A 15,937-nucleotide genomic window follows, 5' to 3' on the forward strand; every position below is an offset into this window, starting at 1 on the left:
CATCTCTTATACTTGTCTTTGGGAGGTTTTCAAGTACTGTTTTCTCCCATGCTTTCTGGTGGTTCTGTTTTTCAGTATTGGGTGAGTACTTCTCACTTATAAACCATTCTTCACTTAACATAGCTCTGTTTAGACTTTGAGAGATCTTTGTTCAACATTTTTCTCCTTAATACTAGTTTTTAAATCAAATTTAAATCAAATTAAATACTTTGATTTAATGCAAATCAACTCTTTGGTTCAGGGGTCTGTTAGCTTTTCTTGGGCTTGTTTTTTCTCTGCAGCACAATATGGAAACTCTCAGGTTAGTTTCTCCCCCCCCCCCTCCGGTGATTCCTGTCCTGTGCTGTTTGATATCAGTGTCTTGCAATAATGAGGTGTTTTTTTTTGTTTTGTTTTGTTTTTGTTTTTTGCATATTTTATCCAGGTCATTCTCATCCCTTCCATCAGGAGAGAAAAGTCAGTCTCTGTTATTCTACTATGGTTGGAGTTAGATGTCATCCATCATTAGGCTTAGCATTAGAGAAAATATAGGTTTCTAAAGAAAACACAAACCCTGAATTTCTGTGGAAGAAAACTCACACAAAAAGAAATGCACACACACACACACACACACACACACACACACACACCTACTGTATAATCAATAATTTTTTAATTTTTTTACTTTCTTTCCTTCTCCATATACTTTTAATTATTTAACTTGCCATTTACTTATTTTGTGTGTATATAAATTTGCGTGTATGTGTGTGTGTGTGTGTGTGTGTGTGTCCGCACATGTGTACACACAGGAATATAGATGTGATAGCAAGAGTGTGAAGATGAGAGAACACTTTGCTCAAGTCAGTTCTCTCCTTCCCCCATGTGGGTTCTGGGAATGGAACCCCAGTCATCAAGATTGCCAGCAAATGCCTTCACTGATTGAAACTTCTCTGTGCTCTTGGCTTAGCATTTCGTCCTGGTTTTACTTTTGATGTATTTATTTTTCTTATATTCTCTTTATCTTATGATATGTGGGTATATATAATTTGTTTCTAGGAATAGAATACACTCTTCAAACACATTTTTGTTCTTTATGGCATGTATAATATTTTAGAAAAAGTTAAATTTTATTGTTCTTTTCTATAAAAGGGGATTTAGAAAACGTAGAGGAAAAGTGCAGTGCACATGATGGTGTCTTAAGCTTTTAGGTTGATGCTGATTTTGATTTCAGTTGTCTCCAGTGAAATTTGTTGCCATATGTTAGGTCACAAGTTCTCATTAGTTCGGTTGCAATCTGTTTGGAAGAATATTCCACACTGACATGAAGAATGCATTCTAAGCTTCTCAGAGTCTTCTTTGGGCTCTGTTTTGTGAAACTGCTTTCTTCTGTTTTCAAACTCTATTCATTGACCTTGAAGTCATAATTCACAAGTCCATGAGGACGGTAGTGGACCTTTAAAATGTCTGAGTGTAGTAATGAGAAATACAGTCATAGAAAAATCTCTGTGTCTCCAAAGTGAGCTATCAATTATATTTTTTCATTGATATCCTCCAAAGTCTGCTTCTTCCAGTCATCCATCTGTAAGGTTCCTTTTAATCCTCTTGACTTCTCCATCTCTTTACTTACTCTTAATATGGCTAGAAATAGGCAATGATAGTTAAATGTCTCAGAAGATTTACAAATGGTTATTTTATAGACCCGAGTAATCATACACTTTTTTATCTTTGAATTATGTTCAGATCTACATAAAACTACATGATCAATGTGATTTTAATGTGTCTTTTCAGAATACACAAGCCAATTTGAACATGAGGAAAAGAACAAATGCCTTGGTCCACTCAGAATCGGATATCAACAGCAGAACTGAGGTGGAAAACCATCCCAGCAAGACGACAGCTGTCCAAGAGTCTTCTGAAACCCCACCTAAGGCCTACTTAGCTTCCAGTCCAAACCCATTCAGCAGAGCCAGTGCAGCTGAGACAATATCGGCAGCAGCGAGAGGCCTTTCATCCGCAGCATCTCCCACTCCTCGCGGCACATCTCGGCCAGCTTCTGTGGGCTCGGCTTCTACTCGCCCTGCATTTGGATCTAGACTTGGGCGAATTAAGACAACAGTTAATACCACAGGGACAGCTGGGAACGTTGCAGCCACACCTCCTCCCTCTGCTCCACCACCTTCCGGATCTGGCACAAGTAAAATAGACCAGTATGCTCGAATTCTCTTTCCAGTCACATTTGGGGCATTTAACATGGTCTACTGGGTTGTTTATTTATCCAAGGACACCATGGAGAAATCAGAAAGTCTAATGTAATTTTGTTGCTATAGTAATTTCATAAAAGATGACGGAAATACAGACTCTGTTTTTAAATGTTTTTAAAGATAAGTATTCTTTGCTAAAATAAAATGTAATTTTTTCAATTTAAAAAATACAAGTCAGATATTAAGAGAGTTAATTAATTCTTTGGTGGTTAGAAAGTGAACCATCCTCAGAGAAAGACGATTTTAAAAGAATCTATTCAGTGTTCAAATTGGATGGCATACAGACCATTATGGAAAGTTGGAACAAGAGAAATAGGGCTAGAAGAGATACATGATGCATATTTTTGCATTGAAATTTGAAAAAAAAAAAAGTACTGTGATATTTTTAAATACACCCTATGAAATCATCTAGTCACCGAAAATTTCCCATTGGCACTGCCCTTAACTAGAATTGTGTACTGGAAGTTCTAAGCAGCGACCTTTGCAGTTCCTCTTAGTACCTGCAAGAAAAGACTTTCTTTGTTAAACAAACACCTGGAAGAGGAAAATGGAACAAAACAAACACTGATCAATACAGTGAAGCCTCTGCAGCATCAATAACAGACACAGAACAGGGCAAGTGTGTTTTCTGGCACATAAGTGGTCAAACAATACTTAACAGTTGACTTGAAATGTTGTGCTCTGAGCCAAAGTTAAATTTATTGTATAAATTCTTTTTCCTAGTTGCTTACTCAGTTTTGTACTGTAAACACCACATAGTTCCTCAAGAGCCTGGAGCCTACTGCATTCTAGGCGCTGATTAGGGAGTCTTAGAGGAAAGCTCTTTCACCTTTACAAAGTTACTTCAGTAGTAGGACTGTCAGTGCATGTTAAAGAACCCTAATTTAGCTGAAGACATAATGTTCTTTTAATGAAGGCAATTTAGTTAGTCGGTCAACATAGCCAATATATTTGTTTTTCCTGTGCTGACAGAAGAAAACAAATACATTTGTTCCTATAGCTACTTGAAGATAAGTACATGTTAGTAGAAATTGATGATTGGTTTTCAAACTATAATGAAATACTGATTCAGGTTGTTCTACAGGTGAAAAAAACATACAAATCTGGGCACCGACCGAGAAACCTGACAGATTATCTGTGTCAACTTTGATGCAGGTCTCAATACATACTTTGCCCAGTGTACAAGAATCATTCAAATAAAAGTCCACAGATCTTTTGTACTCATATCCCAGTAAAGAGCAATATTAGCTGCTGAAATGCTAACACTCTTGCAAGCTTTTGTGCTCATAACATCTGTATGTCTGGCATCTTTGTTTTTCTGAGAAGTTGATAAGATTTGATAACCGGGGTACTTTAAAAATTAAAGAAGCAGCTAGAGAAAGAAGAGAATAAAAATATCATAGCCTTCGGTGGAATGTCAGCGAGTGTTACGCAATGTATCTGGTTCTCAAGTACTGACTTTTCCTTTTCATTATGTAGGCTTAACAGCCTAATTGAATCCTTTGCAGCTTTTAAAATAGCTCAACCCTGGTTGAGCTTTTTGTTGTTTCACTTCCAGATTTTTTTCTGTATTTCTATCTGTTCTTGGTATGTGTAAATGAAAGTTTTATGGGGTTTTTTTTTTTTGATGTGGGGGGGGAGGAGGCATTTGATATAAATGTCCATCTTATATCAGAATCTCTTATTTTCTGGGGAAACTTCTATTGATTAATATGAACATGAACTTTTGAGTTACTACATTGCTTTGTAATGGTTGCCCATGAAACTTATAAAATTTGAAAATGTCAAATTTTAATAGAACTTCATCTGAGAACTCCTTTTTTATTTTCTAAATATTTCATAGAATTAAAACCACTTTAACATTAAAAGATGCTGGAGAAATCCTCACTTATAAATTGACTCTAGCAAAATGAGGCCCAAGACAATCTGTAAATATGCTTATTCATTTAATAAAAGTACTTGTACATAAAGCCTTATAATAAAATTATTTCATGAGTGTGAAAATGTTTTGGCTTATAGGCCAATGCTTAGAGCTGTGATGGGAAACTGCCATCACGTTTTATACCAATGCAATGATCTTCTTGATTTAGAGAGAAACACTCTTTCCTTTTTCTTTTCTTCCTATTGTCTGTCTTTTTAAAATCGTGTTATTTCTCTATAAAGTTTAAATGTTTTCTTGGCCTCTTTTAAAAGATACTTTAATTTTTTGTGGGTTTTAAATGAATTGAAAAATAAGTGACTCTCCCTCCCTTGATAGCTCAAACTAGTGATCTCATTTTTTTTAACTTTTTTAAAAATTTTTTATTAATTACACTTTATTCATTTTGTATCCCCCCATAAGCCCCTCCCTCCTCCCCTCCCAATCCCACCCTCCCTCCCCTTTCTGCATGCATGCCCCTCCCCAAGTCCACTGAGAGGGGAGGTTCTCCTCTCCTTTCTGATCTTAGTCTATCAGTTCTCCTCAAAAGTGGCTGCATTGTCCTCTTCTGTGGCCTGGTAGGGCTGCTGCCCCCTCAGGGGGAGGTGATCAAAGAGCAGGCCAATCAGATTATGTCAGAGGCAGTCCCTCTTCCCATTAGTGATCTCATTTTTAGGGAGACTTAAGCAGAGGAATGCCAAGAGTTTGATGCTACAGAATGAGTTATAGGCCATTCTGGGATAGAGAGCATCCCAGTCTTCGAACAAACAAACAAATAAACAGAACCCTAGGTAAATATGCAACAGTAACAGTAAATTTGATTAAAAAATAAATCAAAGTGAACTCAACTACACTTGGGCTGGGGGATAAGACAGGGTCTTTGAATACTATCAAGGGTAGCTTGATAGTTGTAAGGTAGGCCAGGCTGATCTCAAACCTGAGTTTCTCCTTTCTTTTCCCAAGTGACTTTATTGCACATGTGTAGCACGATAACCAGAAGGGACTAAGCTATCCAAATCTTTGTTCATTTGTGGACTAAATTTACCAAAACATTTTATCACTAATATACAGAATTTGTCTCATTTTCACATGGTATTTTTAATAATAGTAATAATAATAATACATGCCTTGTTTCATTTATATTCTTTCTTATTTTTTGTTTTGTTCATCATTAATGTCTTTATCATAACTCAAAGGCACATTGGGTAGTTTTATGATCTAGTCACTTTTCACAATTATTCATAAGAATGACCATGCATTCTCAAAGTACTATCCACTGGTGGAAAAAAAAAATAAGTCTGTGTGATAATGGTACATTTTGTATGACTCTATCTTATAAGTTTAAATTTAGGATGATTGTATATTTTACTGGTGAATATATTAATTTAAATTTTCGTTTCCAAGTTGACTTGTTATAGTTGTATAATCACTTCTAATTTCATCTAGGCATGACTAGATATAAAATATATTTACATGACTAATCCATGGTGAAAAAATGAATTGTCTTTGTGCATAGACCTAATGGTTTCTGTAACATACACTTTAAACTGAGCCTCCCAAATCCTAAAGGAGAGTACCACATCAACCTCGTTGACAGCTGAGCTGAGTCACTGATCCATTAACAATGAAGATAAATGCAGTAGGATGGAATGAACTTCTGACAGGTCATTTTTCACTCATTTACCTTACCAGAGATATTATTTCAAGTAACACATAAAATATGTGTGTTTTTTTTTTATCTACAAACTGAATAGTTGTTTCTGGTCTAGGGATGAGGTAGAAAAGGTCACCATTCTCCAGTTCCCTGATCCAACTGGTATTCTCTTCTAGAGTTGAGGATAATTTGCAATGGAAAAGAAAAAGCAACCAGCATGCACTTGGTTTTATGTTCCGGATGCGCTTTTGTCCTATAACCACTCAAGGACTAAAAACAGGGATATGAACATGGTTTGTTTAAATTTCAATATTATATGAATATCATAGTAATTAGAAGCCCATCCTTACAATAGATACATGCCGTCCCTTGAACCACAAATACATTATCATTATTATTGTGAAATTATATATATATATTTATTTATTTATTATATATATTTATCTATATAAATTATATATATATATATATATATATTAAATGGAGAAAGGTTTATTTTGGCTCATGGTTTTGGAGGATACCACTTCATCACATGGCAATTGGGAAGAAAAGAAAGGGACAGGAAGGGGTTAACTTCTCAATACATCCTTTTAGGGCAAATACCGTCTTTACACCAAACAGTGATTTCTTCGGCACTGTTTTTCTGCTGTCTCACTCTCAATGAGTATTCACTGTTGTGCTTTGGATCTGAAATATTCTCCCCCAAAAGGCCTATGTATTAAATAAAGGCTTGTGCCAGTTTGTGATGCTATTCATAGGTGATGGAACCACAAAAGGAGAAATTATATATTATTACTTCAAGTTGTGATTTATTTCCAAGAAAGATGCCCTTCTTAATAAAACAAAGCAAAACAAAATTCCTTTCTCTGTATAATAAGTATTTTCCCCATGAAAGATTTTAGCATTTAAACATGAAATAATATTGATTTTTGTCCTTATTTATCATTATTCAATGAGCTCCTACTCAATGTTAATTGCACTAAATTTTAGACAGAAAGAAACAAACAAAATGGGTCTTTTGTTAAAGATGGTCACAATCTACCATTGATGACACAGGTAGATTAGGAACAATTAGGTGTAATAATGTGTTGAGGGCAGAGGAGGGCCAAGATCAGGACTCTCAAAAATTCAATCATCAAGATATAGTATCACAGATCAGTATCTTAAAATTAAAAATTAATGCAGAAACTGATGGTCAACCAAACAAGATATAAATAGGTGGACTCATAAGAATGATGTTTCCTTTTGTCTCAAGCTTCACTTTTTCAAGGTGTGGTACCAGTATTGATGCTTGTGACTGTGACTCTGGAAATGAAGGTTTGACACATCAAGCTTTCACAGAGGTGGCCAGGAACTGAAATTCACAATCTCCTTGTGCAACTCACCCAACTTCCACAATTGAAAGAACACTTTTCTTTTCATGACTACCTGAAGAATGAAGGTTTTTAAATGTCAAGCTAAGCTCCTCTTGTAAATGGGGAAAGTTAGACCCAGGGAAGTAAAAGTTAGTCGTAACAAGAAGTGATAGAAATAGACAAGGGAGGATTTTTTTTTTGGGGGGGGAATTACTCAAAGATGGTACTTTACTCGGATTAGTTGTGATGGGTTAAAAATTTGTACAGAATACTGAGGAAAGACTAACATGCTTCTGTTTCTGTTCAAAGGAAAACTTCTGAGTGCTGTTGGATCTATGGGTTGGAGAAGAACACAGAGGCAGTGAGACAATTGTGCCTTCCTCTGCACTTTTCCCATTAATCCTTCACTTTTTTTTAAAATTCTGACAGTTTCACTATCATTTGGCATATACATGAAATTTGTCTGTTATTAATAAAGGTAATTGGGTAATGAGGATCAGCCCTGAAATATATTATATGCATACAGGTAATGTACAGACTAAACAGGTTGTATTTATGTGTTTTAAGAATCTATCTATCTATCATCTATCTATATACGTGTGTGTATCACACAAATACACACACAATGAAAATTATTAAAGATAAAGAAGCCGTGAACTTGAGAGAACAAGGGAATTCATGGAAGTGATTGGAGGGAGGAAAAAGAAGGTGGTAAATGATGGAATTATGCTATAATTTCAAAAAATAAAAAAAAATGTGAGAAGTAAAACTAATAAAAAGATAAAAGTGAGTAGTCAGAAAGATTCTCACAAGTCCCAAGTTGGAGGCTAGCTTTCTCTATATACACAGAGAGTTCAAGGCTAGGTAAATATCTATATGGAAAGCCTATTTTCAAAAGCCTTGCTTCTTCTTCCCAAAGGAAAAAAAAGCGCAAAAATAGAAATAAAATAAAGTTGAGCAATGCAGAAAATCAGAAGCAATGAAATAATACTGTGTTGGGATTTACATTTCATACACAAAATGCCTGATACCTTTGTAATAATGCTCTTAAAGAGGAGGAAAGTGATTAAAAGAAACTGTTTAATAAATGGAAAGTATGCAAGTATCGAATAATAAAAAGCAAAACTGATTTTCCCCTCCAGCACCGGAGAAGGAGACCAGATTTTCACCATATGGTAGGCAAGCAAGCTCTCACTGCATTGTTCCTGCTGGCCCTGACCTCTGTATCGGGTGTTAGGCAGGCCTTGCATTCCCATTCTTGTTCCTCAGCTTCCTGAGTAGCTAAAGCTCATTTCTTTTTTCTTTTATGTATGGAAGGTTTTTTTTTTTTTCTTTTTTTAAGATATAGTATATGGGATAGCTTTGAATTCATAATCCTCCTGACTTAGGCTCCTAAGGACTGGGATTATTGTACTTAACTTGGGAAATTAATTTTTTCCAAGGTTAAGAACAGGTAAAACAAGTATTAATATTTAGATAGTTTCTCTGAATTTATTAATTATAGTTTATTCACTTTGTATCCCGCCTGTAGCTCCCTCCCTCCCCTTCTCCACCCATGCCCCTCCCTCAGTCCACTGATAGGGAAGGACTTCCTCTCCTTCCTTCTGATCCTAGTCTATCAGGTCTCATCAGGAGTGGCTGCATTGTCTTCCTTTAGTTTTAGTGATGCTTTCCCTTTTAGCCAAGATTTCGATTTCAGGAAACTTTCCTTTTCTTTAAATAATCTTTTTTTTTTAATTTTTTTTCCAAGACAGGGTTTCTCTGTGTAGGCTTGTCTGTCCTGGACTCACTTTGTAGAGCAGGCTGGCCTCAAACTCAGAGCAGTTCTGCCTCCCTGAGTGCTGAGATTGGCGGTGTGTGCCATGGAGCCTGGCTTTTAATTTCTTTTCTATTTCAAATATTTTAATATAACATTAGCTAGAGAAATACATAGCACCCTGTAACAGGTCAGTGATTAAATTGGGATAAATTTATACATGATTAATATTTTATTTTTATAATGCTTGGATGCATTTTCTTTAGTCAATGGACATTATTTTTGGTTTTTTATTAATTTATTTCTTTAATCACTTTACAGCCTGATCACAGCCACCTTATTCCTCTCCTCCTAGTTCTACCCTTACAGTCCTTTTTCCCCATTACACCCTCCTCATCACCTCAGAGAAGGAGAACCCCCCGCCATGGGTACCAGTCCACCATGACACATCAAGTCACAGCAGGACTAAGACTATCCTCTCTCACTGAGGCCAGACAAGGCAGCCCAGCTAGGGGAAAAAGATCCAAAGGCAGGCAACAGAGTCAGACAACCTCAGTTTCAATTGTTAGGGGATCCACAAGAAGAAGAACAAGGTGCTCTGCTACACATGTGTAGGGGTCCAAGGTCCAGCCCATGCTTGCTCTTTGGTTAGTGGTTCAGTTTCTGTGAGACCCCATGGGCCCAGGTTAGTTGACTCTGTAGGTTTTTTCATGGTGTCCTTGACCACTCTGGCTCCTTACATCCTTCCCCCAACTCTTCCAGAAGACCCCCTGAGTTCTGCCTATTGTTTGGCTGTGAGTCTCTCACTGTTTCCATCAGCTGCTGAATGCAGTCTCTCAAGAGGGCAGCTATGCTAGGCTCCTGTCTGGAAGCATAGCCGAGTATCATAAATAGGATCAGTGGTTGGCTCTTTCCCATGGGGTCGGTCTTAAGTTGGGTCAGTCATTCGTTGGCCATTTTCTCAGCTCCAATGTTATCCCTACCATTCTTGTACGCAGGAAAAATTTGGGTCGAAGGTCTTATGGGTGTGTTGGTGTCCCTCTGCTAGGAGTGTCAGCTAGGGTCTGCTCCATAGACTCCCAGGAGAACCGCCTGTCCCAGAGATCCCCCCATCGATTTCCATTCTTTACCCCAGTCTTCCTGGTAGCCTCACACCTGGATCCCACTCCTGCTCCCCTTCCCTCCCACACTTCCACCCAGTAGCTTTCCTTTAAGACTGCTACTAATAATGAAATCCCTTCCTGTAACAGTTTCTAAATTTATTTTGTATCTTTTCACCTTTCAGACCTGTTCAGCAATACCTGAATGGGTTTTCAGTAGTAATCATTCAGTTTTGTAACTTGTAATTTCCACCTTAATGATGGTTTTACTGCTTTCACTGTGTTTTCGCCACGCTTTTCTTTTTTAATCTTTATGCTTTTTTTGTGCTTTGTTGAAACATAATGTGTCGTCTTTGAGCTTTTCAATCTATTATATTAATGAGATATTTATGGTTTTTTATTTTTGTGACTGCAGAGAGCTATTCACATTAGCTTTCTGTTTCTTGAAAAACATCCTTTTTCATCGGATTTTTCATTGTACTTTTACTGCTTTTGCCTCTTTTCTGGGCTAGTTTTGTTCTATTAATCACCAAATTAAACTAGCTATTTACTGAACTACAGTGTGGGAAGTGGTGGGCATGTGAGTCAGATCAGCCCACAGAAGCTATTTAAATCAAAGGCTAGCCCACCTCCCCAAATCTGTTTTAATTTTCTGTTTAAAGACCATATTTTTAAATCTCTATGTGATGTCTGGGTAGTCTGTATTGTTCACAGCTCAAGTGTCTTAATTTACTTGTCCCATTATTAGTAGTGAACGTTTTCCTGCTCTCTTCCAAATCTCATCCTCTTCTTCTAGCATTTTGAGTGTCACCCAGGAGACTGTTTCAAAAATCTCAGCTGTAATCGATCAGCGTCTCCCTCTTTGCCTGCATCTTTTGCCATTCTGGAATAAATAAATGGAAATTGTATGAAAAGAGGTTTTGTTTTTAAGGTTGTTTTACATGTTCTATTTCACGGCAGCTTCAAACAAAACAACGTTTGTACATCTTAGCACAGTGATATTAAGTGGAATCTGTACCATGCCCAAGGTAGATGCCAGCCAGGTTCATTTATCTTGTTAGATCAAATCTCTCCTTGTTGTAAAGACACTTGTCATAGCAAGTCATCCATTGCTTACTAATTTAATTAAAGATGTGGCTTTGAGGGTTTTCTTTTTCACATTTTCAGTATCTATGTTATTTTAGAGTGCGTTATATGGGAGATAGGTTCAAATATGTTTGTTTTGTCAACTTTAATGGAATTACCCTCTATGGTATAACTTTCTACTAGACCAGCCATTAAGTTGAATATACTTCATTACTATGGTAACCAGAGCTGAATGGTTCCTGCCTTCCAAGTATCAGGTACCACTGAAACTATATGTTATGCTTGAATAACACCTGTGTTAAATTAACCATATAGCTTCAAAGAATACTGGAAAGGATTAGAAACCAACAGAAAGAATGGAGATCATAGAAACCAGAACTTCAGCAAAGATCTTTAGCTTCCTTTGGGGAATCCCAGACACATTTTGGTGATATCTTTTCTATCATGTTTCCTTCTAAGCCTTTCACTACTAGGCTTTACTCTTCAGTGTCGTGTTTGCATTTTGAACTGATGTTGCTGTTCTCCAGTTCATCAAATGATTAGTGGAATAACAATTCTTTTAGCCAAGAGAAGAAAAAAATTTAATAATGAATTTAATGGAGATTTTGTATTATTTGAACTTTCTCTTTCTCTTTCTTTGTTGTTTTGTTTTTTGAGACAGGGTTTCTCTGTATAGCCTTGGCTTTCCTGGACTTACTTTGTAGACCAGGCTGGCCTTGAACTCACAGTGATCTGCCTGCTTCTGGCTTCCTGAGTGCTGGGATGAAAGGCATGTGCCACCACTCTCCTCCACCTTTGTCCCTTCTTAATAGTGTGATTTTCCTATCACCATTTATTTATTTATTTATTTATTTATTTATTTATTTATTTATTTAAATTATAAAGGAGGGGCTGTTAAAATGGCTTATCGAGTAAGAGCATGTGTTATGCAAGTATGATGACCTGAATTCAGATCCCAACATTCAGAGACTTGGTTGCTTGCTTGTTCATAACCGAAGCACTGTTATAGAGGGAGCCAGGAAGATCACTGGAACTTTCTGGCCTTTTTAGTTCCAAGTTTAGTGCAAGATCCTGTCTTTCAAGAGAGGAAGAAAGACAGTGATAGAAGAGAGCATTGGACAGCCTACAAGAAAATAAATAAATGTCAGCAAAATTCTAGGTAACACAAAGAAGTGATATAAATTCATACAAGTTAGACAGTTTTAAATGTATGTCCATATCATCTGTTCGATGTCAGTAATTTTCTGTATTTATTTTCTTCATTTTTCCATATATATCTAATTTTCACTCAGAATAAAATTAATTAGAAATGTCTAATAAAATTTATTAGAAATATACATGGAATGAAATCAGAATGTTCTTGATTTTTAAAACTTCACCATTTATTATATGCATAAAATAATTGAAAGGGAAAGTTAATATATAAATTTTTATTTTCACGAGTGTATGTAAAAGTATTACATGGGTTTACCTGGATATACATGTTTTTGGAGGAAGAAAAGGTAACAGGTAATAGAAACTATACTAATACAGTTAATCTTTTGTCAACACAGCCGTTTCCAGATGTTGTTTGATCACTGTTGTCTGTATTCTTTCTTTGCCAATATTGCCAAAGAAGTGTTGGGTCATCACTGTTAATGATTATTTATATTGTTTCTTAGTAGAGTAAGCAGGATATAGTATTGGAACTCTCATTTATCAAAAGGCAGACACTTTTTTACTCGTTGACAAATAAAGGCATTATTATTTTATGAAGGTTTGCATTGTATAATGAATAAGAATTCAGTGTTCATGTAAAACCATAATTATTCAACATGGCAGGGAATGGATAGAATATGAAACAGGGGGATGCATTTTCCACTGATTTACTCCTAATTACAGAGACACCTTGATAATTACTTTGATAATGAAACTGTAGAAAAGTAAAGTTCTTTTTTTTTCCTGTCTCCCAGTTGTTCTGTGGCAAAAAGGGAGGAATATAAAAAAAAATGTAACTCTCTTCTTCCTCTGTCAGTACAATTTCTAACTTTTTAGTTTTGTAGTTGAAAATATTTTTATATTGAAGTGAAGAAAGTATATACTATCGTTGTATATGATATTATAGCACAAGGAAAAAGTTTGCTATTCTTCAAGTTTCATTATTGTTTTGCTAAGAGAATAAAAAGTGCAAACAGTGATCTTTAAAGCAGTTCAGTCTATGATTCTAGGTGTTTGGATTTTAAGGAGGTTGTCTCTTTCCTGAAAACATGCAGTTGAACTTTGAAGCAACCATGTGACTCCCTCAAAAAATGGAGCTCTTGTTCTTGATGTTGTTGTGGTTTTCTGTAGTGCAATACTGTGCTAATATTCTATTTGTGCAAATTTCTTTTGAGAAAAGGGATGCTATTGAGTGTCCAGTTAATGTTTTAATGTTTTAGAAATGGCTTTTTTATGTCTTTAAGCAAACTTGTTTCTCAAAGATAAACTTGTTGCTTATTATGAAAATCTCTTCTTCATCTTAAAAGAAATTTAGACCTAATGATATGTACCTAAAGGCAGAGGTGTCCTGATAATTACTTCAATGATGAAATTGTGGAGAACAAGTTAAGTAAAGGCTTTCTTCTGTACAAAATAACTCAGGCCTTAATATCTCACTAAAAATGTGTCCTTAACCCAGTAGTAAGGATATAAATTCTATAAAATGTAATTACTGATATTTATATTTTTAGAAAACACTGCAGATGTTTAGACAAAACAAAACATCAGAAGCATTAAAATATAAAACATTGTATCCTAAATAATTTTCCATTTAATTTAAAACATATATGTTTATATATATATATATATATATATATATATAAACATATATATCTTGGGATTTTTTTATTTTAGGAACAGTTTATTATGCATATGAAATTTCTTCTACTAAATTGGCCAGAGTCTTATGTCTAATATAATATTTTACATTTGAATCTCTGCTGCTGTTACAGCTCTAAAGTTTGCTGGCCTATAATTTCCTGATGAGCAGAAGTATCTAGGTCTCAGCTCTGGAAATTTTTAATTTTTGGAAAATGTACCAAAAAGGAGCAAGAATTATAAAATCTATTATTGACTTCAAAAAAATCAACAATTAGTATTATGGTGTTCTCTCTCTCTCTCTCTGTGTGTGTGTGTGTGTGTGTGTGTGTGTGTGTGTGTGTGTGTGTGGAGAGGGGCAAGCCAAGGGAAAGTTTCAAAATGATTAAATTAAAGTGATCAAGCTATGGTTTAAACTTAACTCTAAAAAACAATAGTTAATTTTTGAGATACTTAATGATGTGAATTTTTAATTACACGAAGTTATGATTTTTAATATTTATCTTGAGATATTTTCAACAAGTGTCAAAGTGAACCACTTTAAAAACATTTTTATGTTTTTTCTTTGCATAAAATAATGTTAAATAAAAAATTTAAGTGCAATGTATTGACACAATTATTTCATACAGGAAAAACACTCAGGTTTTTTACTTAACCTTTTAAACAAGAGAACATGCCTGGAAGGAATAATTTTTACCACAGATTGTCTACAACATATTCATACATACATTTCTTTATGTATTGTATGAATGTATATTAATATACATGTGCTCACATTATCATTATTTTGTTAAATATATAAATATATTATTTTGTTCAATATATAAATCCTTCCATATTATTTATTAGTTATGCACAGCATTCCAATCTAGTAAGACAAGGTTTTGTTTTTTTTTTATTAATCACAAGTTGTTTACTTTGTATACCAGCTGTAGCCTCCTCCCTCATTCCCTCCCAATCCCACCCTCTCTCCCTCATCTCCTCCCTGCCCCTTTCCAAGTCCACTGCTAAGGGGTTCTCCTCCCCTTCCATCTGACCTTAGAGCTTATCAGATATCTTCAGGAGTGGCTGCCATGACCTCCTCTGTGGTCTAGCAAGACTATTCATCCCACAGGAGAGGAGGTAAAGGAGCCAGTCATTGAGTTCATGTCAGAAATAGTTCCTGTTCCCCTTTCTAAGCAACCCACATGGTTACTGAGCTACCTTGGGATACATCTGAGCAGGGGATCTAAGTTATATCCATACATGGTCCTTGGTTGGAGAAACAGTCTCATAGAGGGGTCCAGTGCCCTGATATATTTTGTCCTTGTGGAACTCCTGTCCTCTCTAGGTCATACTAACTCCTCCTTCTTTCATGTGATTCTCTGCACTCTAACCAAGGATTGGTTATGAGTCTCTGCATTTGCTTTGATACACTGCTAGGTACAGTCTTTCCAGAGGCCCTACTCGGTAGGCTCCTGTCCTGTTACTTGTTTTCTCCTAAGTCCAATGACCATCCCATTTGTCTTTCTAAGGGAGGATTGATCATCTTACCCCAACTCCTCTTTCTTGTTTATCCTCTTTTAGGTGTATAGATTTCATTATGTTTATCATATCTTATAGGTCTATATAAGTGAGTATATACTGTGTGTGTCTTTCTCCTTCTGGGATACATCACTCAGAATCATCTTTCTAGATCCCACCATTTGCCTGCATATTTCATGATTTCCTCATTTTTTATTGATGAGTAGTATTTCATTGTGTAAAAATACCACAATTTCTGTACCCATTCCTCCGTTGATGGACATCTGGGTTGTTTCCAGGTTCTGACTATTATGAATAAAGTTACAAACATGGTTGAGCAAAAGTCCTGTTCTATACTTGAGCTTCTTTTAGATATATGCTTAGGAGTAGTATAGCTGGATCTTGATGAAGCACTATTCCTAATTGTCTGAGAAAGCACCAGATTGATTTCCAAAGTGGTTGTACAAGTTTACATTCCCACCAGCAATGC

At 35.7% G+C, this 15,937-nt stretch overlaps 1 protein-coding gene across 1 annotated transcript in view; it reads left to right on the forward strand.

Moving 5' to 3' along the window:
• The window catches only part of Gabra4 (gamma-aminobutyric acid type A receptor subunit alpha4), a 99,172-nt gene extending 94,965 nt beyond the window's left edge, over positions 1–4,207 (forward strand). The window contains exon 9 of the mRNA XM_055629438.1: positions 1,768–4,207. Coding sequence (XP_055485413.1) covers positions 1,768–2,292 — 525 coding nt within the window. The 3' untranslated portion in view covers positions 2,293–4,207. The remainder of the gene's footprint in view (positions 1–1,767) is intronic.
• The last annotated feature ends 11,730 nt before the right edge of the window (positions 4,208–15,937 follow it).

This window comes from Psammomys obesus, unplaced genomic scaffold, assembly GCF_907164565.1.
Source record: "Psammomys obesus unplaced genomic scaffold, mPsaObe1.curated_primary_1811, whole genome shotgun sequence".
Taxonomy (NCBI): Eukaryota; Metazoa; Chordata; class Mammalia; order Rodentia; family Muridae; genus Psammomys; species Psammomys obesus.